At 40.9% G+C, this 27,527-nt stretch overlaps 1 protein-coding gene across 1 annotated transcript in view; it reads left to right on the forward strand.

Annotated features, from left to right (window-relative positions):
* The first annotated feature begins 751 nt into the window (after nt 1-751).
* The window catches only part of LOC148373012 (neural-cadherin), a 241,401-nt gene continuing 214,625 nt past the window's right edge, over nt 752-27,527 (forward strand). The window contains exon 1 of the mRNA XM_088327543.1: nt 752-1,851. Coding sequence (XP_088183669.1) covers nt 948-1,851 — 904 coding nt within the window. The 5' untranslated portion in view covers nt 752-947. The remainder of the gene's footprint in view (nt 1,852-27,527) is intronic.

Raw genomic sequence — 27,527 nt, forward strand, 5'->3', positions numbered from 1 at the left:
CTGTCTTTTCTCTTTCTCTCTTCATACCCTTCGCACTTTCTTTTCTCTTTTCTCTCCTTCTGTCTTTTTATTTCTCTTTGTATTTCTTTCTTCCTCTCCCTTTCTTTTTCCCCTCTCTTACGACTTTTTATCTTTTGTTTCTCATGCTCTCTCCCTCTCTTTTTCTTTCTTTGTCCCGCCCTCTCTCCTTTTCTCTCGTCTCTTTTTCTTTCACTTTAATCTACTAGTCCGGCCCCCGACAGAATGTTTGTTCTATCGTGTGGCCCCCGAGTTAAAATGAGTTTGACACCCCTGCTTTAGCTGTATAGAATCGCAGTAATAGTGTTTCTGTTAACCACAGAGTGTAATGTGATGTCTGCAAATGGGAGGTAGCACTCCTGAACAGGGTGAAATTATTGTTTTTTAACCATCCAGACACCTGGTAAATATGTGTTATTCTATTATAAAAAAAAAAATCACAAAAGCCAAAGTATTTTTATTATGACATAATATCTAGTAGAAGTAAGTATTTTTTAAAGAGGAAAAACAAAAAAAAAACAATCGATGATAGCGCTTGCTCATGCTCACCATCTCACCGAATATTTCTCACTTTGGCTGCCCGGCTGTCAATCAAGCGTCACTCCTGCTCCCTGATTGGTCCATCCCCGCGTAGAGTGGGCGTCACCCAAAAACCCACATGGAGCCCGTCGGGTTGCCTCTCCCGCTCTCCTTTCTTCCCCCTTTTCACTCTCATCCAGGATCCATCCAGGGATGGACAAACTCTCTTTTTCTTAGCGTTAACTCAGCTTTAACTCAGACCATCATGTTAAACAGACTTTGGGGAGTCTATTTAGAGCGTTTGAGTGCTTATTTAGGAGTTAAATGAAGGAAGTTTTCCTCAAGTCGTGTTAAAATTGACGGAAAAATAGAAGGAATACTTTTATTGTTGTTTTTTTTTTAATTAAAACATGGCGCCCAAAGAAATATCCCTCTACTTTATTTTCTCCCTTTTCTTCTTCGTCCACCTGCTCCCCGCTTCCGCTCGGCGGTTTCACTACTCCGGAAGAATAGCGGAGAACTCCCCGGCCGGGACGCTCGTCAACGGGGTAGCCGTGCCGGTGTTGGCCGGTGACAGGGCCACGCTGAAAGGCAGCTACGCGTCGGACTTCCGCCTCGTCCGCTCACATGGCCACCGGGGACATGTGGTTCTGGTTTCGGCCAAACGTTTGGACCGGGAGTTCATTGCTATGTACGAACTGTCGGTAGAGCGGAGTTTCAAGGGTCCGGTGCTTATCCAGGTGGAGGTGACGGACGTTAACGATAACAAACCCCGGTTTACAAGCGGTAATAGGACCGTGGAGGTGGACGAGTTCACCCCGCTAGGAACCGAGATAGCCCGGTTTGATGCCAAGGACGCAGACGCTGATGTGAACGGGAGAGTGACTTTTTACGCACGACCGGAGTCCGGCTTGCTCCACGTGGACCCCGAAAATGGACAGGTGACACTCGTGGGGTCCCTCCGCAGGATCGGAAGAGTCACCACCCGGGTTTACGCGGAAGACCGTGCCCGGGAGCCGCTCACCAGCGAACCGGTAGTCTTGGAGGTTCTGGTGCGCCGGTCGGATCTGACCAAACCGAGGAGGTCGCGCGCCCTGGCGGAGGAGGTGACACACGCCGTCAATGTTCCGGATGGAGCCGGGGTCGGGGAGCTGGTGTTCACGGTACCAGACACGAGGTTTGAGCAGCGGTGGTTCGAGGTGAGCTCCGACACTGACGCGCCGGTTCAGATTGAGAGGGACTCCGGGAGAGTGTTCCTGGCGCGCAGACTGATGGAACCCGTGGAGGTGATGGTCAAGATCCACAAGTACAGAGGTAGGAACAAAACCTTAACCTGGTTCTGCAGATCACCACCAAATTTTTGCATTTTGGTCTAATTGCTCTTCTTTGTAAAGAAGTAAATATTACTACTGTACTTTCTATGCAAATATTTCACTTGCTTGCATTCAAGGATGCTTATATACCCTTTGCATACCTGTCAACCTGTACGTTTATTATGCATTTTAAGACGTGTACGACGTACAAGAAAACCTGTACGGAAAAACGCAAATTTGTCAATGATGGGTACCATCCGGTATACACCGACTATCACGAAACGGCAAATCAATCAAGTCAAACGAGTTCGCCGCGGTAGCCTCTATTTTGATATCGTTTTTTTCGTTGCAAACTAAGCCAGCGGTTTGATGCTACTGTGCGCATGCATCTGCCCCCTGGGGATTTCCCATCATGCATCATTCCGATCACACGTGAACAAAGCGAAAGCGGAGCAGTAGGCCTCCATTACAACATAGTTTTGAATTTTCTTTGGATACAATCATCAAGTCGCAATGGCCGAACCTGGATTACAACAGGCGGGGTTGATTCAGTAATGTTGAAATACACGTGGTCTTAAAAAAAACATCGGATTTCATGTGGTAGTTGTGTAGTGAAAGGAAGTCCGTCTCTTTTTAGAGAACCGGCTTTTTCGGGTCAACTCATTCAAGAGAGCCGGCTCTCCAACGGCTATTTTGCTTTGATGCATTATATTCCGAATGATTATGTTGTATAAAGAAGTTAAGAAAAAAGGGAAGTATTAAAGGAGAAAATGAAAAAAGACAGGTTTGTGGTGATCTCTTTAATCAGTATATTACCAACAACAATTTAATGCAGAAAATGAATTCATAATTTGAATAAGAAAATTCTACTTAATTTTATTTGCATTTATCTTTTCCTTCTTCAGTGAACGTCCAAGCGACTTCATTTTTGAACTTTTTTTTATAATAAAGCTCATTCATGTCAAGCAACTCAGTATCTCACACCAAAATGTTAATTAACAATATATATGATATATTGAGACTCATGTACAATATAACATGTTAAACTACATAAATATACAAGTTTGAATAAAAACTGTGTAAGATTATTTTGTATTTTGTAAGGGAAAATATGACAGTTTGTAAGGGCATGGAGCCCTGGAGGTTGACAGATATGCCTTTGATTGACATTTTTCCTTGTGTAGGACACTTACAACAGCCCAGAAGTTCTCAATTGCCTTGATAGAACCCTATGAGCACAATTCATTCAAGTACCTATTGACACAGCCTTGTAAAGTCAGAATATTAGCAAAAATAAAGGTCTTAAACTCACTATTGACTTCATTTAAACTTACCCACCCAATAAAAACTGCTTAGAAAAGATGCTGATAAGACATTTAAAGATTGTTGAAAATACAATTAAAATCAGTCAAACGAACATTGTAATATTTGACCTCTAGATGTCACTGTACTTTGTAGTGAAACCAAAAACGAGTGTTACAAAGCACAAGGAAGAATAAAAACTACAGGGACAACAATTTTTTTGACAAGGTTTTTTTTTGTCGGGGGTACCAGTAGCAGCAAGATGGCAGACAATCATGTCAGCTCCCCCTAGGTGAGCCTCATGCTATGTAAAATAAAGAAAACATACGAGTATTTAAAAAAAATGCGAATTCATATAGTAGTTTGTGTATTTTTGCTTGTTATTGAAGTCCATATATATGTACCGTATTTTCCGCACTATAAGGCGCACCTAAAAGCCTTTATTTTTTTCAAAAGCTGACCATGCGCCTTATAATACAGTGCGCCTTATTTATGGATCAACATTAAGTTTTCCAACTAACTTGCAGCCGCCGACTCGATTTTCCCCGAACGCCAAGTAGTACGCGGTGGATGGTGGGATTTATTTACCGGTGTTTCATTGGCTAACAATGTTTCATTTCCTAACCAATGTGTCAATCATCAGTTGAATCGATCACTATTGGCTAAAGTTATTCGGAGGTCAAGAGGCGGATCCTTCTTATCATTTACAGACTGCCATTGGCTCAAACGGCAAACAAAGCCTGCAATTGGCCGAAAAAGATGTGTCAATCATCAGTTGAATCGATCACTATTGGCTAAAGTTATTCGGAGGTCAAGAGGCGGATCCTTTTTATAATGTACAGGCTGCCATTGGCTTAAACAGCGAAACAAAGCCTGCAATTGGCCGAAAAAGATGAATGCGTATAGCATGTGGCCGATGGCATAGAGAAAGCATTTTTTTCTATTCTGTATTTGTAAATATTGTATTCTCCTGGATTTACTACCCTCACGGATATAAGAGGACATTGCCTGCACATTATTATGAACACAATGACTTCGGTGAGCTATTCCCGGTTTTATATTGTCTTGTTTCAGACTGAACTCGATGTTTCTGTGATAAGCGGTGCAGATAATGGATGGAATGGAGTGTCTATTTTTAAATTCAACTCAATTCCAAGTGTTTATTGTCATATGCACAGTAAAGTTGCGAGCGAAAAAGAAAATAGATACGAAGGAATGGTTATCATTTCTTGAATCCCAAGACTTTAACCTTCCGAATGATGGAACGATGCATTTGAGTGACATCTTACGGACACCGCATTCGCACGTGTTCTCGACACGTATTTGCGTCTTTGCAAGCTTTTGGAATGTTAAGGGGGTAATAAGTTGGACTGAACTATCTGACTGTTTTGTCCACGTTCCCATTGTAGCGCCTTATAATCCGGTGCGTCTTATATATGTCAAAAATAGGACCAAAAACTATTTTTTCGGGGTGCGCCCTATAACCCGGTGCGCCTTATAGTGCAGAAAATACGGTATATATATTACGGTTTTTTTGTTTTGTTTTTTTTTTTCGAATGAATGACTTTTTTTGGTATTACTAGGAGGGTCTTAGTAATATACAATATCACCTTAAGGAGAAAATCAAGGGAAACAATTTTAGGATCCATTGGTAAATATTTACAAGGTAGTGCTTGTAGACTGACCAAGGTTTACCTAATATTAATAGTACTTTAAAAACTAAGAGTGGATACATAAAATATAGATAATTATTTCCCTATACCTAGGCAAGATATATATTTTTCCAAAATCGTTTGGGCTTGTTTAGGGTGGTTATGGCCCAGGGGATGAAACTGTCTCTGAGTGGTTTAAGAAATCCGGAATCCTTTATTGTTGGTTATGCTGCAGTATCAGAAAATATCAGTGTCATTCAGACTGGGTAGAGAGCAGTCGATGATTTTCTGGGATGTGTTGATTTTGTGGTTTTCAAGATCGTATAGAATCCGTTTGGGGACGGGGGGAGGGGTGGATGCTATATTTGGAAAAGGTAAACTCAACTGTTTTTGGAAAAAATTTGGTCAGTCGACACATGCCATTTATAGCTGTTTAGTTCCGTACTGGGGCAGCGCGGCGACGTAGTGGTTAGCGCGTGTGCTGCACAGTTCTGAGGTCATGAGATCGAACCTCCTGTGTGGAGTTTGCATGTTCTCCTCGTGCACTCCGGTTTCCTCCCACATTCCAAAAACATGCATGATAGTTTAATTCGTCGGTCCAAATTGTCCCTAGTTGTCTGTGCCCTGCAACTGGCTGGCAACCAGTTCAGGGTGTCCCCTGCCCACTGCCCGAAGTGACTGGGATAGGCTCCAGCACCCCCGCAACCCTACTGAGGATAAGCGGTGCAGATTATGGATGGGTAGTTCCATACTTAATCTCGTTTAAAAGAGATCTGACCAGATTGATCCCAAAATCCAACGTCCAATAACCGTATTTCTTCTAACACGCAGCAGTTTGTCCACAGGTGTGTAAAAAGCGATTTTGTGCAATCTGTTGATTGACGCTCAGAGCTATTTAATATTATAACGCTGGCAGTTACAGTTTCATGAGAGTTCTTTAATATTTTATTATCCTTTGTGTGCGCGCAAGCGTTTTTGTGCATGTTGGCATTTCAACACGTGCAAACACACGACAGACTACAAAGACTCACTTTCATCAAGTGTGATTTTGTTTGTTCGAGGCACTTTCTGGTTCTTGTTTAGCTGAGCTGTTTGCATTTAAGCCTATCAGCTGAGAGCTTTCACTCCGACGCTAACAAACAAGCTGTGTTTTGGTTCACAGGCAGGCGTTGATTAGCTTTTAACTCGACCCAATAGTGGTAATACAGAAGCTGTCATTTTTCAACACATTACAAATTGCTATAACTACCGTATTTTCTGCACTATAAGGCTCACCTCCCAAAAATTGTCTTTTGTCATATATTTTACATATAAAAGGTGCAAAGGACTATAAGGCCCTATAATAGGGTTTTTTTTTTTGGTTTGAACAATTTTATTGACACTTTTAACAGCAATTAAACACGATTACAATTTCATTATATCATATTCTAACAATATGAGGTTTTTACATATATAAGGTGCAAAGGACTATAAGGCCCTACAGTAGGGTTTTTTTTTTGGGTTTGAACAATTTTATTGACACTTTTAACAGCAATTAAACATGATTACAATTTCATTATATCATATTCTAACAATATGAGGTTTTTACATATATAAGGTGCAAAGGACTATAAGGCCCTACAGTAGGGTTTTTTTTGGGGGTTTGAACAATTTTATTGACACTTTTAACAGCAATTAAACACGTTCACAATTTCATTATATCATATTCTAACAATATGAGGTTTGAACAATTTTTATAAACACCTTTAAAAGCAATTAAACACATCAACAAAACAGTTTGGTAGGTCAGTCAAACTTAAACCTCTTAATGTTCTGACTGTTAAGAAGCAAATACAGACACGTACAGACTGTATGATGTCACCAGTCACTGAAATATGTCATGCCACATATCATTGGGGAGCTTAAATTATTAGGATTATAGATATGCAAGATATTCATTTGTAAATATACTCATCACAAAAACATCAGTCTGAAACTAGATATCCAAAAAATATCAAGCTAGGGCAGCTCACCCAAAACCTCGTCGGTGATAATATGCAACCATGCTCCCCTTACATCAGTGAGTATAGTGAAACTAACCGTATAAAATATATACGTACTCCAAAACACGCAATAATTCCGACCAAAAAAAGAAAAAAAATCCACCAAAAAGCATGTCTGCATCAATGTACGCTGCTTGTTGCTAGCTGTTTGTTTAGCCCCATAATACGTGCTTACAAATAAACCGACTAGTGAAATTATTTCTCTAGGCCCTAGAACAACCTAACTTGAGATTTACATCTTTTTTGGCCAATCGCAGGCTTCGTTTTACCCAGCTTTAGCCTATACGAGCCTGTAAATGCTAAAAAGGACCCGTCTCCTTTACCTCCGAATAACTTTAGCCAAAAGTGACTGATGCAAATGATGATTGACACATTGGTTAGGAAATGAAACATTGTTTTATACAAAATATATGTATAATATAGTATATAAAAGAAAATTACAGTATATCCCAGGATACACCGTACACTACTTCTTCTACGTGGTGAAATCGAGTCAGTTGCTGCTTACCGTAGTCGCTGTTGCGACTCTTAATAATCCATATATAAGGCGCACGATTCCATAAGGCGCATGGTCAGCTTTTAGGTGCGCCTTATAATGCGGAAAATACGGTAGTTTGAATAAAAGCTTACTGTACGATCAGTTTTGGTTTCTTTTAGTGAGGAATTCAATCTTTTCGGTTTTGTATCGGCCCCGGCACCGCCTTACTGTTCGAATAAAAGCCCTTGTCATCTCCGTGCTTTTGATTTTTCAGCAGTCATTCTCTGTTTACTCATTTATGCTCAGAATATTCTGCAAATAAAACTTTCAAAGGATTTACTCATCTCTCCATCCATTCATTTTAGCATTATTTAGGGAGACTGTTTTGTAGGTCTAAAGTAGACTAAAGTTGATGTAAAAACAGGGCTTCATCAGTTGATTTTCCAATGAATTTTAAGGAGCCCCAGGAAATCCAAAATATAGTTTGAAATCAAACCTAAACGGTGAGTTTCTGCTTCGTTTTAAGACTTTTTTGTGACTTTGATCCATTCATTTTTCAAAATGCGTATCCTTACCAAGGTTGTGGGGCAGGACAGACATATTTATCCAGATCCTAAGGGTGGGAATAGAAAAAAATAATAAACAGGGGCTCTACTGAGCTTCATATGGGATTATGTGTTCGTCCAAGAATTCCAACTTTAATTCTTCAAGTCTGAAAATTCTAGTGAACAGAAAACGGTTCAAAAGTGCTTTGACTCATCACAATGTTCATTTTTTTAGAATTGATAGTATTCAAGAAAAGCAGGGGTCTCTAACGTGAGGCCCGGGGGGCAATTGCGGTCCTCAGGATGACCGTGTGAGGCCCCGGACCTTCATATGAAAGTGAAAGGGACATTTTGTATTATTTGTCCACAAGACGTCGCCGTGTTGTGATGTGCAACCGAAAACGAGTGCTGCAAAGCACATGGAAGAATAGGAACTTCGGAATGACTCAAGGTGACCAAACGGTACCTTATTACTTTTAGAAAGGACAAAAATAAGATTAAAAGAAAAAAAGCAAGGTATAAAGAAAAGAAAAATGGATACAAAGAAAGAAAAAAGAAAAGAAATTGGGAAAAAAGACAAAAACGCTAGGAAAAAAAGAGAACAATAAAAAAGGAAGAGAAATAAACGGGCAAAAAAAGAAAAGCAATAAAAAAGGAAAACAAAAATGGAAAAGAAAATAAGAGAAAAGAAATAAAGAAAGAGAAAATGAAAAGAAAAGGGGAAAAAAGGGGGAAGCGTATTTGGTTTTTGTCCTCTTTTTTTCTCATTTTTCACTTTTGAATAGAATAGAATAGAATAGAATTTACTTTTATTGTCATTCTTTTGTCTTTTGTCTTCTTTTGTCTCTTCTCTTTTTTCCCGTTTTCTACTTTTTCCTTCTTTCTTCATTTTTTCCTTTCTTCTTTTTTCCCTCCATTTTTCTTTTTTGTTTCTTCTATTCGTCCTTTTGCTTTCATTTCCCCTGATTCTCTTTTCATTAACATTTTCCTTTATTCTTTTCATCTTTTGATCCTTTTTTCATAGTACTACTACTGTCCTTGTATTCTTGGTAGTATTTCTATAGTATTTTTTCCTTTCAGAATGAATAGCAAAATCCTATAATAGGTCCCGTTTTTTTAGCAATAAATTTAAATATTTTGTTATGTAGTATGTTTGCTGCACTGCCTTTGTCCTTGAAAATTGTGAACTTTGTTTCTTTGCTGTCTGGTAATCCTGAAAGGGGGATACCACATGTGCGGTCCCTTCTCAAGGTTTTGTCATTCTCCTCATGTTAAGGTTTTTGAGTTTTTCCTTGCCCTCATGTTGGTTCTAGATCAGGGGATGGTGTAATAATAGTCTGAAATAATAGTGTGCAATAACCTGTGCAGCCCTTTGAGACTCTTTGTGATTAAGGGCTGTACAAATAAAAATGACTTGACTTGACTTGTTTCATGATGAAACACTCAAACACTACAAAGCTGAAAATGTATCGTCAATTTTGTTTGTAAATGATGCAATGTTTAACATTTAAAATGTAATATAACTTTTATATACAGTATAAATAGTCTTAGCGCCCTATGCCATGGCAAAGCGGTACCACAGCGTCACAACAGAATGGTGTGCACTCTTATTTGTATTGATTTCACGTACTTTGTGGCTCATAAATCACTCCATACAACGAATCAATTATCTAATTTGTTGGGATCGTTTTTAATCATCGATTTTAATTGATTCTATCGATTAGTTGTCACTGCCCTGATTTTGAACATTTTTATTTGCCGGATGAAAAAGCCTGATGGGCCTCTTGTGGCGCGCGGGCCGTAGTCTGCCTTACCTGATCCAATCTATAAAGTGTTGACTGAACTACAACAGGGTTGGGTAGAGTTACTTTAACTGGATTACTTTCAATTACTTTTGGATTACTCGAATACCGAATATGCTAATAAAAGACAAAAGAAACTAAATATGAATAAAATGATGACTCACAACACGTGGTAAGCTTTCTCTCCTGGCTTTGATCTCTTTGATCTCCGGCAAAACTACCGTATTTTCTGCACTATAAAGCGCACCTAACAGTCTTAATTTTTTTCAAAAGCTGACCATGCGCCTTATCATACAGTGCGCCTTATATGGCTCAATATTAAATTGCAAGGTCTCGCAACTTACGCAACAGCCGCCGACTCGATTTCCCCCCGAACGTGGAGTAGTCCGCGGTGTATGCTGGGATTTATATACCGGCGTTTCATTGGCTAACCAATGTGTCAATCATCATTTGAATCGATCGCTATTGGCTAAAGTTATTCGGAGCCTCGGATAGGCCAGAGGGCCAAAACAAACCCTGCAATTGGCCGAAAAAGATGACTGAATAGCAAGCTTGCTAAACTACACCATAAAGAAACATGTTTCATTAGTCTGTATTTGTAAATATTTTACTCTCCTGGATTTACTACACTCACGGTTGTAAGAAGACCATGGTTGCGTATCATTATTGAACGTGAGAACTTAGGTGAGCTATGCGGCTTTATATTTCCCCGGTATCTTGTTCTAGAACGATCTTGATGTTGCTGTGATGAGTTGAGTGAATTCAACTCAATTCCAAGTGTTTATTGTCATATGCACAGTAAAGTTGCGAGCGAAAAAGAAAATAGAAACTAAGGAATGGTTGGCATTTCTTGAATCCCAAGACTTTAACCTTCCGTATGATATTTGAAACGATGCATTTGAGTGACATCGTACGGACACCGCATCCGCACGTGTCTACGACACGTATTTGCTTCTTTGCAAGCTTTGGGAATGTTAAGGGGGTAATAAATTGGACTGAACTATTTGACTGTTTTGTCGACGTTCCCATTGTAGTGCCTTATAATCCGGTGCGTCTTATGTATGTCAAATATAGGACCAAAAACTATTTTTTGGGGGTGCCCCAATTTTGTTAAAATGCGACAGAAACAAAATCAAAATAAATCCAAACAGCTTGCCAACATCATTTTTGCCGTTCCATGTATTCCGTTACTCCCCAAGCCTGCACAAAATTGAGTCATTTTATTCATATTTAGTTTGTCTTTTATTAGCATATTTGGTATTGGAGTAATCCAAAAGTCATTGAAAGTAATCCAGTTAAAGTAACCCTTCCCAACCCTGACTACAAAATAGCATAGTGTTGAAGATGACAACGTTCTGTTTGACAAGATGGAACGACATCCAGATGCTAGTCTTACCCCCGCCCCCCAATACCCCAACAACCCCCTCCACGCTGCCACCAGCAAAGCAAATGTTGAAGCAGGACTGGAAACCAGCCCCATCTGGGCGGCGCCTTAGCATCCAGGTCACGTTTGCTCAATCAGCGCTAGCTAGCCGCGCGGCCTTTGTTTATTTGCGCTAATTAGCGGTGTTTGCTCACCTGGATATCCCCCCCTGGCCCCGCTTCTGACGGAGGGTTGCTCGGCCAGACCCCCGGGTCCTTCCGACAGCAAGCTTTGTTTGGTTTAGGACGGACGGAGTTCGCCGGCCCGGGTCTTTTGTGTGATTTGCGCGACACGCTGCTGAACGTCGTGTAAACTCGGGCGCTGATTGAGGGGCTCTGCTTATTGTCGTAGGTCAAACCAGGGCGGATGTGTCGCCGAGTCTGGGGATGAATGGTCTCCTCCGTCTCTGGAATTGACAGGAGACGGGGGTTTGGAACTAAATGGAAACTAACATAGAGTTTGGCTCATTTGCAAAAAAAAACTAAACATATGTAGTGATTTCAATGGTGTGGGTTTATTTGGTCTTCGATTAAGAACGTTTAAATGGGAGAAGGTCAACTTAGGCAGTCCAGATCGAACTAGAGTGGTTATTTGGGGTATTGAGAGAGTTTCACGAAGCTATTAACATTCCAAGGGATTTGTAAAGAAAACTAGAACCTGCTTAATTTAGGGAATAGAAGTTAAGGTCTATCGATTTGGGCTATGAGAAAATGGCTAGATGAAATGAAATGAAATGATCTGCATTTATATAGCGCTTTTCAAGTCAAGACTTCCCAAAGCGCTTTCCAGTGTGCTTCACATTTCCCAATAGCGGCTGTGCAGCCATGTGAGGCGCTAACCTGCTTATTGGGGGTAATAGGGGTTTAGTGTCTTACCCAAGGACACTTCGACATGAAACACGGAGGAGCCGGGATTCGAACTGCGATCTCTTGATCCCAAGACGAGTGCTCTACCTCCTGAGCCCCGCTTGACTTAGGGAATAGAAGCTAAGGTCTATCAATTTGGGCTTTGAGAAAATGGCTCGATAGATAGATAGATGGATACTTTATCCCCCCCCCAAAAAAAGGGAAAATAAAAGATATAGAAAACAAAAATAACCAATATAACGAGTTCATATAGAGTATTTAAATCAGGGGGGTCAAACTCATTTAAGCTCGTGGGCCACACGATAGAACAAACATTCTGTCGGGGGCCGGACTAGTAGATTAAAGAGAAAGAAAAACAGAGATAAAGATATAAGAGAAAGAGAGAGGGGAAAGGAGAGAGGGTGGGACAAAGAAAGAAAAAAAGGAGAAGGGGAGAGAGTGTGAGAAACAAAAGATAAAAAATCATGAGAGAGGGGGGAAAAGAAAGGGAGAGGAAGAAAGAAATCGAAAGATAAATAGAAAGACAGAAGGAGAGAAAGGAGAAAAGAAAGCGCGAAGGGTATGAAAAGAGAAAGAGAAAAGAGAGAAAAGGAAAAAAGAAAGTTAGATCAAAAGAGGTTAAAAGACACAGAGAGAGAAAGACACAGAGACAGAGTGGGAGAAAAGGGGTGGAAAAGAAAGATAGAGAGAAATAAATACAAGTACACTGTCTTTTTGAGAGGCACCTGGCTTTGGCAACATGAAGTTGACATAGTTCAACCTGCAGCTTGTTTTTCTCTTGCGCTTCTCTGAGTGTTGTCTCCCGGGCCGGATTCAATCCCTTAGCTGGCCTGATCTGGTAATAAAAATAGGGTAATATGCAAATGTGGGAGTGGGGTCTAATGTGGGCTTTTACTCCCCCGGGTGGAGTTAGAGAGCCTCATGGAATGAGGAAGAAATGATCTCCTCAGTCTGTCCGTGGAACAAGACTGTGACAGCAGTCTGTCGCTGAAGCTGCTCTTCTGTTTGGAGATGATGCTGTGGAGTGGATGTAAAGAATTGTCCATGATTGACCGCAGCTTGTTCTATGTGGACAATGGAGCAAACTTTTGTGTTCAATTACGTTTTGGGGATTGAAAAAACTTTGACAGGTTTAGGCTTACTCAAGTGATTTTAATGAGGGAGGGTTGTATGATTTTGGATTGTAACATAAGAGATGATCGGGTAAAATAACCTTAGTTAACAGAAGAGATCGTAAATTAAGCCAAGTATTGGGAAAACCTAGAAAAGCCTAACTACAAATTTTGTAAGGAACATGAAATTCTGTAGGTACAGAGTTTCTGCATTGAACTTTGAACTTTGTCGTTAAATGATAGGTGAAATGTACTTCCAAATCCTTGACGATAACAAAGGAAAAGATAGGGAACCAGAATCATGGCTTTGGAGTATAAGTCACATTTTTAAAAACTGAGGGCTAAATGATTAAAAAGTACTGTAGTAACTTTTGGGACGGAGAACATCGACATACTGTGTTCTATCTTGCCAAGTACAAGAAAATATGTTGACGTCCAAATACTTAATGATCATGTGCAGCCCCATCTCAAGGTTTTCTTTTTCCAAGATGGCGGCGCGCGTGAGCGCAGCGGCTTCACATGTCTCTCCTCGACTATCCAATGTTGACTATTTTTTTGCACTATGTTGACTGTTTTTGCACCAAATGCATATTGCACAAACCCTTACGATACCAACTGTATGTAACATCATACATGCCTTCATTTCTTTGTGTAAATATTGTGTAAATTATAACTATAACCTTATCCTCCTCGTTTTATAACCTTATCTTATCTGTTCCTTTATCTTCTTGGTTTCTTTGATCCTAACTGTGAATGTGTGAAACTGGAGTGCCATGCCCAATTTCGTTGTCACAATATGTTAACCCATTTTGTAACAATGACAATAAATGTATATTCTCTTCTATTCTATTCGTTTTTCCTTACCCTCATGTAGGTTTTAGATCAGGGGATGATGTAATATTAATCTGTAGTCTCTGCAGCCCTTTGAGACGTCTTGCAATTAAGGGCTACACCAAAAAATATGACTTGACTTGGCACCATTGGTCAAAAACTAAATTTTTTGTTGAATTGGTGTGTAAGTCACATTTTTGGCAGCTTATGTAACAACAGATACAGTTAAATCGTTAAAAACCTCTGTCCTGTCTTTCGACAGAGTGGACTGCAACATCATTTATCCTGCCAAGTACAAGAAGAATAGTTAACGTCCGAAAACTTTACGATAAAAAAATAAAAAATAGGGTAGCATTGATCTAAAACAAAAATATTAGTCGTACAGGAGTATAAGTCACATATTTTGCTGCTTATGTAACAGTGGATACGGCTAAATGATTAAAAACTACTCTAGTAACTTTCGGAACAAGGGACGTCTATATAATTTATCTTGACAAGTACGATAAGAAATGCGTAGTATGGAGCGTTTAAAAAATCATGGACATGAAATGCTTGTAGTGAGTTGTAGATACAGGACGCTTGCTAAAGTAAACAGTAATAAGCTATGCTAGTCAATGTCTATTTGTGACGCCCTTAATCACAAGAAGTCTCAAATATCTGTTCAGACTACAGACTTATGACACCATCCCCTGATTTAAAACCTACATGAGGGCAAGGAAAAACTCAAAAACCTCAACATGAGGAAAATGAAGAAACCTTGAGAAGGGCCAGTCTCAAAGAAATGCACATACCACAGACTATTGCAAACTACAGACTATTATGACACCATCCCCTGATCTAAAACCTACATGAGGGCAAGGAAAAACTCCAAACCTCGGAGGAAATTGATAAACCTTGAGAAGGGGCCACACATGAGGTCATCCCCCTTTCATGATGACCAGGCTCCAGGTTCCAGATCGGATCTCCGTGGGCAGAAATGAGAACGCTCTAGAACCTGCAGATTTCTTCTTGTCAGGACCCGAACAGTGACAGGACCCACTCGCGTAACGTTACTCGCAGTTTTATTGGGAAGAAGGGCAGCGCACACACGATCCGGAGATCGTTGGTCGCGGGGATTAGGTTGCTCAGAAGAGGAAGTGGGACTTTTGTGGCGAGCGATGGCGGTGTCGGGAACGGAAAAAAGTCGAAAGCCAGGAGAGGAGAGTAGACGTGGTCGAGATAAAAAAACGGATCGTTATTCGGGGCGGGAGAACAGACGAGGTCGAGATCAAAACAGGTCGTAATTCGGGACGGGAGAGCAGACGTGGTCTATCTTTAAACAGATCGTAGCGGGAGAAAAACAGGAGCAAAAACACAGGACAGGCGAAAAAGGGCTTGCCAAGTAAAAACGGAGATTCGCAGACGGACCGACAAAAGAGTAAATGAAATGAAATGAAATGATCTGCATTTATATAGCGCTTTTCAAGTCAAAACTTCCCAAAGCGCTGTACATTGTGCTTCACATTTCCCAATAGCGGCCGTGCAGCCATGTAAGGCGCTAACCTGCTTATTGGAGGTATTAGGGGTTCAGTGTCTTACCCAAGGACACTTCGACATGTAACACGGAGGAGCCGGGATTCGAACTGCGATCTCTTGATCCCAAGACGAGCGCTCTACCTCCTGAGGACAGAGTTTAAATACCAACAGAGAGCCAATCTGTCAACAACTGCAGCAGGCACCACACAGGCGGGGCCAATTGGGCGCCATGGCCACCGTGACAGAAGCTGGCGCCACATGAGCGGGGCCGATTGGGCGCCATGGCAACCGTGACACTTCTTGGCTCTTGGGATCACTAGTAGAGCAGTATTTTCTGAGCAAAGGCTCCGAGCAGGAACATAGGGGGGAATTGAATCTGAAAGATATGATAGGTCATGTCCTAATAAAATATATTCTAAAGAGTTGTAAGCGTTTAATCGTTTTCCCTTGCTTGCTCATCAACAATATACCATATGAGGGACACAGACACCGAGTTAATGACCAAGGTACAGTTTCAATGTCTGTCTTCGGATCGTCAGGTCGCAGTGTGAAATCTTACTCCGTTGCGGCGGTATATTAGCTTCACCGCATGGCATAAACCATTTTAGGCCGCGCATCAATGCCAACAAGCCTCCGGCGACATCCTCTGAGAATGAAAGAGAATCGTGATTTGTTTTTCCTCTACTGTCGGGGAAAAAAATTTGAGAACAAAAGGAAGAATTGATCACAGTTACAAACAGACTCATTTATAATCCTTTAAAAGTAGTTTTTAGCGGCGCGAGAGAAAAGATTATTCCAGCCAAATAAAGATCAGTGCGGCTCCGAAACAAAAGCAATGAAATGAGCCCAAAAACGCAGCCAGGAAATTTGAAACGCAGCACAGAGGGAACTTGATTTTGATGATTTTACACGACGGTATGAAAAGACAAAGAAAAAACATTTAAAAATGAGGCGCAGCACAGCTGATACGTATTTTGCTGTATTCCCCTAGCAGTTACTGGTTAAAAGATATATTACTCCTCTGATTTATTAATGTGTTTCTATTTAACAAAAGTAAACAAGTGTATGTGTACTGAAAGTACCGTATTTTCTGCACTATATTGCGCACCATATTATAAGGCACACGCCCTAAAACAGTCTTTTGTCAACTGTTTTTCATATATATGGCGCACTGAACCATAGGGTGCATGGAACTAAAACTACTCTAGAAGCTACAGTATCTATTCATGTGTACTGTAATGCACTTCACTCGTGTGTAACCGTTTGCTTACCAATTCGCAAATTACTGTATGCAACGGGAAGAGAATTCGCCCTGTAGCGGTGAGCGTGCCAAAACATATCCACCAGTGATACAGATGACATATAAAAAGGCATTTGATTTAATCTCATGATCACACTATTTTTACTCACGGTGCCAGAAACTAATGTTAGAGAATGGAGACAAACAGAAAGTTGTCCTAAAATACGAATAAACGGAAAAAAGCACAATGGGAGAGATGAATCAGACTTTGCAAGAGAGAGAAAGAAGAAGAAAGTGAAAATAAGCAAGAAATGGTCAGAAAAAGAAAGAAAGGAAGAAAGGAAAAGAGAGAGAGAGAGAAGGGGGGAGAAAAAGAGAAGCAAATGAGAGAAGAGAAAGATAGTAGAGACGAGGAGACAAAGAGAGAGAGAAACAGAGAAATAGACAAAAAAGAGAGCGAGAGAATGTGGACAAACAAATAGAAAGAAATATTAAAAGAGGGGTAGAAATAAAGGAAAAGGGCAAGAAAGAAAGAAAGAAAAAAGAAAGGAACAGAGGAAAAAAATGAATTGTAGAGATGAAGAAAGAGAGAAATACACAGAGAAATAGACAGAAAGAGTGTGAGAATGAAAGAGAGAGAGAGAGAGAGTGTGAGAATGAAAGAGAGAGAGAGAGAGAGAGAGAGAGAGAGAGAGAGAGAGAGAGAGTAGAAAGAGAGACAGAGTAAAAGAATTAGAAAAAAAGAGTAAGAGAGAGAAAGACAGCATGAGAGTGAAAGAGTGAGTTTGACTAAGCGAGAGAAAGAAAGACAGTGAGAGAAAAATGAGATAAAAAGAAACAGGGTGAAAAAGAGATAGAGAGAAATAAATAGATAACAAGAGGAAAACAGAGAGAGATAACAAGGTAGAGAAAAAAAGAGAGCTAAAGAGAAAGTGTGTAAAAAAGAGAGGGAGAGAGAGTAAAGAGAAATTGAGAGAGTGAAAGAAAAGAGAAAGAGTGAGAGAGAAATTGGGAGTAAGAGAGAGAATGAGAGTAAATAAAATTGATAAAGAAAGAAAGATAAAGGGAGAGGGACTAAAACTGTGAAAAAAAAAGCGAGAGAAAACTAAAACCATTGGCGGGCCTGATCCTGCCCAGGGGCCATGTTTGACATCCCTGCTTATGCATATCTTCACCAGTATTCTTCAGTGAATAAGGCGAAGCGAGTTCTAAGGTAGGCAGCACGGCGGCGCAGTGGTTAGCGCGTGTGCGGCACAGTCCTAAGGTCTTGGGAACCTCCCGTGTGGGTTCAAATCCAACTAACGGACTTCCCGTGCGGAGTTTGTATGTTCTCCCCGTGCTTGCGTGGGTTTCCTCCGGGCACTCCGGTTTCCTCCCACATTCCGAAGACAGGCATTTCAGGTGGATTGGCCGCTCCAAATTGTCCCTAGGTGTGAATGAGCGAGCGAGTTGTCTGTCCCCGTGTGCCCTGCGATTGGCTGGCAACCAGTTCAGGGTGTCCCCTGCCCACTGCCCGATGATTGCTGAGATGGGCTCCAGCACCCCCGCGACCCTACTGAGGACAAGTGGTGCAGCTAATGAGATGAGATGAGTTCTAAGGTGCACTTTCCAATACCCGCCCAATTTAGGATTTGGAGTTGCGCCCTATAGTCTGGAAAATACAGTATTTGTGCATGAACAGCATAATGAGAAAATGGCTCCCATCGGCCTCAGCCATCACAAAGCCGTCAACTCACAGTTTTAGCCTCGCACATAACGGAGTCTCTGATTTTTCCGTGTGTGCATTAAAACCCCCGAGGTGACGCACAAGGTTTGTCGCTCCGGTTTGTTCCATCGTCTTTATTTGTGGATTTTGCCAAAGGCGGGAAGCAACCTGCCACCGCTACTGTGTGTGCGCGAGAGGGTGCAGGGCTCTTCACAGTAAACACCGTCGGATTGTGTGTCCTGGAGGCAACCGAGTTTCGCGCAGAGTGCATTTGCGTGTCCGTCATTGTCACAAGCATTGATCACGCTGCTCTCGATACGCACGTTTTCTCGTGCACGTTTGTGGTTTTTGTGCGTGTCCGAGTGCAAAAATGCCGCCGGCGAAATGATGGTGGCCACACGCTGACGCTCCCCGAAATGACCTTTTCGAAGGAGAACAGAGCAACAAAAACATGGATTGTGTTTTGCGTGAATCGGGCTATCGCGAGGTTAGCTTCGCGTTAGCTTAGGGCAGGGGGTCAGCAACCCATAATGGTGGAAAAAAAGCACATCATTTAAAGTGTTATAATAGCTTTAGAATGAATGCAACAAGTGCCGTGTGTATCTATGTTAGCTAAAGTGATGAGGGGGCCCCATCGTGGATACAGAGCCGGAGCTAGCTAAGTCTTCGGTACTGTCCGTAATCATGGTAAATGCAGGGTTGGGTAGCTTTCACTGGTTTACCCCTGCCGCATCATACTCTCAAGGGATATGACAAGGATAGATAGGTATAAACAACATTACACATGGATGGATGGATGGAAGTCTACACATGTCTACACACCAGCTCGGTGGCTTTCTGGGTAGAGCGCCCGACCAGAAACTGGGAGGTTGCTGGTTCGAGCCTCGGCTGGGTCATTACTAAGGCTTTCAACATTGGTACACATTGCCTACCTGCTTGGCACTCTGTATTAAGGGGTGGAATTGGGGGGTTTGGTCACCTTATGACTCCTAACGAGATGTTGCAACACAAAAGTTGGGTTGAGCGAGGGGGCTGGGAATCCCCTCCTCTGTATCGATCTCCCAGAAAGAGTCAAAAATGTGAATGTGTTCTTGAGTCTAGCCACCTCCCATTAGATATATATATATATATATATATATATATATATATATATATATATATACACACCGTATTTTCCGCACTATAAGGCGCACCGTGTTATAAGGCGCACCTTCAATGAATAATATTATTTTTAAACTTTTTCCATATATAAGGCGCACCGCATTATGAGGCGCTATAAGTGCATGCTGGTTCAAGATCAGGTAATTGTGCGATTTTGTAATTGTAATCCTGTGCAGTCCTTCGAGACATTTTTGTGATTAAGGGCTGTATAAATAAATGTGACTTAACTTGACTTGGCTACAGTATAGGATGTAGTTACGTTATGCAACCATTAGATGGTGCCGTGCTAAAGGGAATGTCAACAAAACAGTCAGATAGGTCAGTCAAACTTTATTAATAGATAACAAACAAGCTTTCCACAATCTTCATTCACTCCCAAAATGAATAAACAGCCGTTTTATTATTTTCTCTGAGGTAAAGCATTTTCGTGACACATCTTTAACATCTTTGAACAACAGCAAGGCATAACATTTTACTTTTCCTCCATTTAGTCAACACGCAAAAAAACGTCCGATACTGTTATGGTAAATTAAACGTTAGTGCAATCGCAATATAGTGACACTCGTAATGTGCAAAAACAACAAGTGCAAAACAATAACAAAAAAAGCAATAACATAATAACTGTAAAATGTAAAACCTAAACACACACCAAGTAGGACCACCTCTGAATTCTTTAATGTTAAGTTCCCGTGCCAGCGCCGTTGCCTTCATTCGAATAGTTATTGTACTGACACTTCTACTTGCTGCTCTTTGTTCAACAACCCACTGTTCAAGTGTGTCCTCTAGCTGTGGCCATCTCGCTTTTATTGCCACGGAAACTTTGTTTAGTCTTCCTTACTTGGCGCAGCTTATCCTCACGCTTTCTCCACTTGTTGCTGCTCTATTTCCGTGTTCTACTGCGTGACTGATCGCCTTGAGTTTAAACTCTGCATTGTAAGCGTGTCTCTTAATAGGAGCCATTTCAGGGTCTTTATACAAACGCACAAATAAAAGAGAATCATTGTTTAATATTTCCCAGTATGCACAGCGCACTTCTTCTTCTACGCGAAATATGGAGTCGGTGGCTACTTCTCTTAGTTGCGAGACCTTGCAATTCAATATTGATTCATATATAAGGCGCACCGGATTATAAGGCGCATAGTCAGCTTTTTTAAAGAAAATCAGATTTCATGTGCGCCTTATAGTGCGGAAAATACGGTAAACATATATAATATATTACACATGGTCGTGTTGTTTAACATACTTCTGCCATTGTCATCCTGCTTGTCATTGTCATTTCAGTCCACCACCACGCCAGGTTTGTTTGTGTTTGTTTCTTTGTTACTTTGCTCATTGCTGTTTCCATGTAGAGTTTCGGTCGTTGTTTCTAGTTTAAACTTTATGAGGTTTGGTTTTTGTTTCTGGTTTCTTGTTTGGATATGTTCTTCTTTGTTGGTACTTTGATCCATTTTGTTGTTAAAATGGTTAACAAGGTGAGTAATTCTCACTACTTTTTTTTTGTTAAGCAACATGCCCAACACAGAGTACGGATGCCTGTTTTTGGCATGAAAATTCCTCATTCAAAGTGAAATGCAAACTTTTACGGTTGGTCCACCACACTCAATTTACCATTGGTAATTTAGTTTACTTCAGGTTTTAAGATACCAAACTGTATGTAACATCCTATATGCCGACATTTCTTGGGTAAATTCTGTGTAAATTATAACTATAACCGTATCCTCCTTGTTTTATAACCTTATCTTCTCTGTTCCTTTATCTTCTTGGGTTTTTTACCTCACTGTGAATGTGTGACACTGGAGTGTCATGCCCAATTTCATTGTCACAATATGTTAACCCATTTTGTAACAATGACAATAAAGGTATATTCTATTCTATTCTATTTTACTCTATTCTTCTAAATAGAAGCTCCTCTTTGAGTACCCCTGCCTCCCCTAGTCGGGTCTATCATCTACCACCAAACCTTAACACTCCACCTTTGATTATAACATTGAAAGTACATTTTTAACAGGAAATGTCCTTTCTGACTGTAAAAAAATAACATATTTCCATGTCTCATCTCATCTCATCTCATTAGCCGTACCGCTTATCCTCATTAGGGTCGCGGGGGGGCTGGAGCCCATCCCAGCCATCTCCGGGCAGTGGGCAGGGGACACCCTGAACTGGTTGCCAGCCAATTGCAGGGCACACAGGGACAGACAACTCATTTGCTCATTCACACCTATGGACAATTTGGACCGGCCAATTCACCTGAAATGCATGTTTTTGGAATGTGGGAGGAAACCGGAGTGCCCGGAGGAAACACAAGCACGGGGAGAACATACAAACTCCGCACAGGAAGTCTGGAGCTGGATTTGAACCCACGACAGGTTCCCATGACATGAACTGTGCCGCACAAGCGCTAACCACTGCGCCGCCGTGCTGCCCATATTTCCATGTATCATTTAAATTATTTAAATATTTTAAAACTAAATTTAAATATATTTCCCTGAACATATATGGTATCAAAAAGGTTCAAGGCAGTTTCAACTCGAATCTTCCTTAATGCACGGTCTCTAGGGGGCCTAATCCAAGCTCAAAGTAGTTTGGCGTGTTCTGTTTTGTTTCACTTTGGCCTTGGTGGAACTTCCCAATGGCTTATTGATGCCCAATCAGCCGCAGCCTGGGGCGAGGCCAACTAGGACAAGGTCGCCCAATCAGCATCAGCACGCAGCCTCTGGAACCAAAGGTCTAAACCGTAACCAAGGAAACACCATTCAACATTCCATCAATATACCGGAAATAATACGCTTAGAACAAATTGGGGAATATTATCCATCCATCAGTATACACAGGGTTGGGTAGGGTTACTTAAACTTGATTACTTTCACTTACTTTTGGATGACTCCAATACCAAATATGCTAATAAAAGACAAAAGAAACTAAATATGAATAAAATGACAAAATTTTGTGCAGGCTTGGGGAGTAACGGAATACATGGAACGGCAAAAATGATGTTGGCAAGCTGTTTCCATCCATCCATCCATTGTCTTCCGCTTATCCGAGGTCGGGTCGCGGGGGCAGCAGCGTTAAAAGGGAAGCCCAGACGTCCCTATCCCCAGCCACTTCCTCGAAGCTGTTTGGATTTATTTTAATTTTGTTTCTGTCGCATTTTATGTTCGTTTTGCCGGAGATCAAAGCCAGGAGAGAAAGCTTATCACGTGTTGTGAGTCATCAGGAGCAGCATGCGTCTCTTAAGCGCTGCAAAGTAACTCTATGGCACTTTTCCACAAATTATATTTTTTCTTTGAATATAGTTTCTGTTGGAGGACCGACATTACACAAAAACTTTATACCTTTTCCAATTCTGTTAAAATGTGTAGAGAAAATATAAGATTTCAATGACTGCTTGTTCTCTTCTCGTCCGAGTCTCCTGTGTTGGAGCCGAACTGTTACGCAAGCTCCGCCCCTTTTAAAGGGGCAGCATCTCAATATAACAACCTCTCGGTACATCCTCCCCAATTTCAACACAGAAGTCACATTAAATCCTGACAGGATTTTTTTTGTGACAAAGTAGCTGTTTTTTTATTAAGTGTTTTCTGATTTTTGTCAGTATATTTTACTTAAATGACACTGAGGGATATTATTTGTGTTTTGTTGTTCAGGCCCAAGGATGGTTGCATTGATTTGGTATCAAAAGAGAGGGAATAGGATGCTGCGTACACCGATTTGTGATATTTGCTCAGAGATCAAACTTAAATTGTATTAATTTGAATTAATTAGAGGCGGTACGGCTTCTTAACGTCTTCTTAATGTAAATTCAAACAGAGCATATATGGTCTGCCATGTGAAATAGACAGTTTTACTCTTGCTTAATAAACTATACAATGTTCGTTAAAATAAGAGCACTTTTTGTAAGACTACAAGCAATTTTCTTCTCATTTTTTGTTACATTCTTTATTCATCTTGTACAACATTTAGTATTTTTATTTATGTTATGTTTACTTTTTCCTGTTTTATTTTTTTTTAGCATATTTGGTATTGATGGTGTTATGGTGTTATGAGTGCACTGCAGTGACGAGGTTTAAATCTAGTGGAAGCTAGAGCTCTTATAGTATAGGAATGAGTAGAGAGAGAGGTGTTATGAAAGGATAGTGTGATGTTTAGACCTGTTCTAAGGGATGGGCAGGGCTCCCGTATGATGCGGCAGGGGTAAACCAGCGAAAGCTGTCGGGCCCTGCTGTTGAACAGAAGAGTGTGTTGTGTCACCCTGACCCGAGCTACATGGCCGCTTTCTGGTGTCCCGTTTCATCTGGAGGGACGAAAGCATGACCGACTTGGGTGCCGAGGTGCTTAACTTGTTTGGGTGTTTGGGCATTTGGGTTGGCCATGGTCCCAAAAATGTTGTGTGTTTTTTGCCATTTTTTCCCTTTTTTCTTTTCTTTATTATTGTATGTGTTTGTCTTGCTGTTGGTCACCCATCTTGAGGGATATGACCAAGGTAGATAGATAGATAGATATTTGGTATTGAAGTAATCCAAAAGTAATTGAAAGTAATCAACTGGCCACAACTGAAGACAAAGTGTTGTACAAAAATAAAAGATGGATTGCAAAAGAAATTGTAAATAGGCCGTAATTGGTGGTCCAAACCGTGAACACTTAATGTATAGAAGATAATAAAATAACAAAACGGGAAAAAAAAGTCTCATGTTTGGTCAAAAGACAAAAAATAAAAATGGGTTCTAGACTAGCTACATTAATCAAGTTACATTTTTGCAATATGAAGATATTCAGATTACATTACTGATTACATTACAGGTAACTTGTAACTGTGGGATTTCATTTTTAAAGCAACCCTCTTAAACCTGGTAAACTGGACATATATTTGCACAATTTGAATTTCCCTACGGGGATGAATAAAGTATCTCTATCTATCTATCTATCTATCTATCTATCTATCTATCTATCTATCTATCTATCTATCTATCTATCTATCTATCTATCTATCTATCTATCTATCTATCTATCTATCTATCTATCTATCTATCTATCTATCTATCTATCTATCTATCTATCTATCTATCTATCTATCTATCTATCTATCTATCTATCTATCTATCTATCTATCTATCTATCTATCTATCTATCTATCTATCTATCTATCTATCTATCTATCTATCTATCTATCTATCTATCTAGACATCTATCTATCTATCTATCTAGACATCTATCTATCTATCTATCTAGACATCTATCTATCTATCTATCTAGACATCTATCTATCTATCTATCTAGACATCTATCTATCTATCTATCTATCTAGACATCTATCTATCTATCTATCTAGACATCTATCTATCTATCTATCTAGACATCTATCTAGACATCTATCTATCTATCTATCTAGACATCTATCTATCTATCTATCTAGACATCTATCTATCTATCTATCTAGACATCTATCTAGACATCTATCTAGACATCTATCTATCTATCTATCTAGACATCTATCTAGACATCTATCTAGACATCTATCTATCTAGACATCTATCTAGACATCTATCTATCTAGACATCTATCTATCTAGACATCCCTCTCTCTTTCTCTCTTTTTCTCTCTCTCTCTACTCCCTTTAACAATTAGCGCTCGACTCTGAGCTCAGCTGTGGTGTGTGGTATCATTTTAGATGTTGCACATTTGTTGTTTACGTGCGATAGTTGCCCACCCCCAAATCTCACCTACTCGCATGCACCCCTGTTGGGAAAACATATTGTGTGTGTTGACGTCTGCTGGCTAATTGTCTCCATGTTTCGTCTCGCCTCCAATTTAATGATGTGTACAAGACTTCTGCCTCTTCCATTCTGATTCAGATTCACGTGGGCAGAACTTGGATTGATGAAAGGGACTATGAAGATAAGAACATTGGTGAGATTCATTTAGTTCAGGGGTCTTGAACTCAATTGAGTTGGGGGCCGCTGAAGCTAGGATCTGGGTGAGGTTGCGCCAAATGGGCTTTTCCTCCAAAATAGAGCTAATAAAAACATACTCCTGTTCCTGATTTTGGTGTAAAGGAAGGAGTTATGTGTCAAGACCAGAACGGAAACAAGACCCACTCGCGTAACGTTTCTCACAGTTTTATTCGGAAGAAGGGAAAGGATTGCACACACGAACCGGTGATCGCTGGTCGCGGGGAGCAGGTCGCTCTGAACGCGGAAGTGCCACTTCCGTTGCGAGCAATGGCAGTGTCGGGAGCGCAAAAACAGGTCAGTCGGATAGGAGAGCAAAAACGAGTTTGGGATTGGAAACAAGTTGAAAGCCAGGAGAGGAGAGTAGACGTGGTCAAGATCAAAAACGGATTGTTATTCGGGACGGGAGAACAGATTTGGTCGAGATCAACACAGCTCATAATTCGAGACTGGAGAGGAGACTTCGTTGAGATCAAAACAGATCGTAGCGGGAGACAAACGGGAGCAAAAAACAGGACAGGCGAAAAAGGACTTGCCGTGTAAAAACAGATTCGCAGACGGAGCGACCAAAGGGGACTGACAGGACAGAGTTTAAATACTGACAGGGAGCCAATCGGTCAACAAGCTGCAGCTGGCGCCACACGGGCGGGGCCAATTGGGCGCCATGGCAACCGTGACACTATGGTGAAATTATCTGAGGAGCTTCAGCGCTTTTCTATCTTCGCACCAAAAAAAACGAGTCATTTAAAAAGCTGTAGCTTCATTTGCAGTACTCTGTAACCAGTTTTGGAAAAACTGTGCTAAATTTCCATCATGGTGCCTGGAAACATTGTTGAAGTGAGCCGAAGAGGTTCATTTGCACAAAAGGAGTGCCTTACCACTGCCGTTTAATATGAGGGTACCAAAGACGTCTCACAATTTATTCTTATTAAAAGTTTGACGAGGAGACTTCAACAAAGTCATTGGAAAGGGAGCATGGCGAATGCCATTAGAAAGTTTGACGTCTCCCAGGCCTGTCCGTCAATCTCCACCGTGACACCCTATCTGCCACCTCCCACCCCTCTTTCTACTTCTCTCCCATCCTCACGGAGACTCCTTCTGCAGGGTGAGAGAAGGACCAGGGGACAAGCTTTTCTTCCTTTGCCGTTGAGCTTATCTGCTCCCAATGAGACTTCCCCTGGGGGGATCCGTCCCCTCAAGGCAACCCAGTCATCATGAAGCCCAGAACTTTTTAAAAAAAAATTTACACTTCAAAAAAACTCCCTGGGAAACATCTATGTGCGGAAAGACAACTGTGAAGATAATCTAGGCCTAAAAACTAATTTATTTCAGTGAATTTTTGGCTTTTTATTTTTCATTCCGTGTTAATTTTTAAATCGATTTATAGATTTCAAATTTTTTGGAACTGTTTCATTAAACTAAGCTGCAGCTCCACCATTTTTAAATATTTTTTTGTATAATTATGTCTTTCCAGTTGGTTTTGTTTTCTATATCATTTTATTTGTCAGGAACCAGAACAGGAAACAGGACCCACTCGCGTAACGTTACTCACAGTTGTATTGGGGAAAAAGATAAGAGCGCACACTCGATCCGGAGATCGTTTGTCGCGGGGAGTAGGTTGCTCAGCCGTGGAAGTGGGACTTCCGTGTCGGGGACGAAAAAGAGTCGAAATCAAACAGATCGTGGCGGGAGAAAAACGAGAGACAAAACACAGGAAAAACGGAGATTTGCAGACGGACTGACAAAAGACGACTTTCAGGACAGCGTTTAAATACTGACAGGGAGCCAATCTGTCAAAGAGTTTCAGCTGGTGCCCACGGGCGGGGCCAATTGGACGCCAGGGCAACCGTGAAGGAAGCTGGCGCCTCACGGCGGAGGCCAATTGGGCGCCATGGCAACCGTGACATCATTATATTTATTTTAATTCATAAATGTATTAAAGCCAGCAGCTTTATCAGTATTGCGTACAGTTTCCGAAAAAAATAAAATGAAATGGCAGTTTTTCTACACACTCGACAAAAAACAGATTTAAATTGAACACGATTGTGTCTTTTATTCCAA

Source organism: Urocampus carinirostris, chromosome 2, assembly GCF_059441175.1.
Source record: "Urocampus carinirostris isolate Australia breed hairy pipefish chromosome 2, RoL_Ucar_1.0, whole genome shotgun sequence".
NCBI classification, from domain to species: Eukaryota; Metazoa; Chordata; class Actinopteri; order Syngnathiformes; family Syngnathidae; genus Urocampus; species Urocampus carinirostris.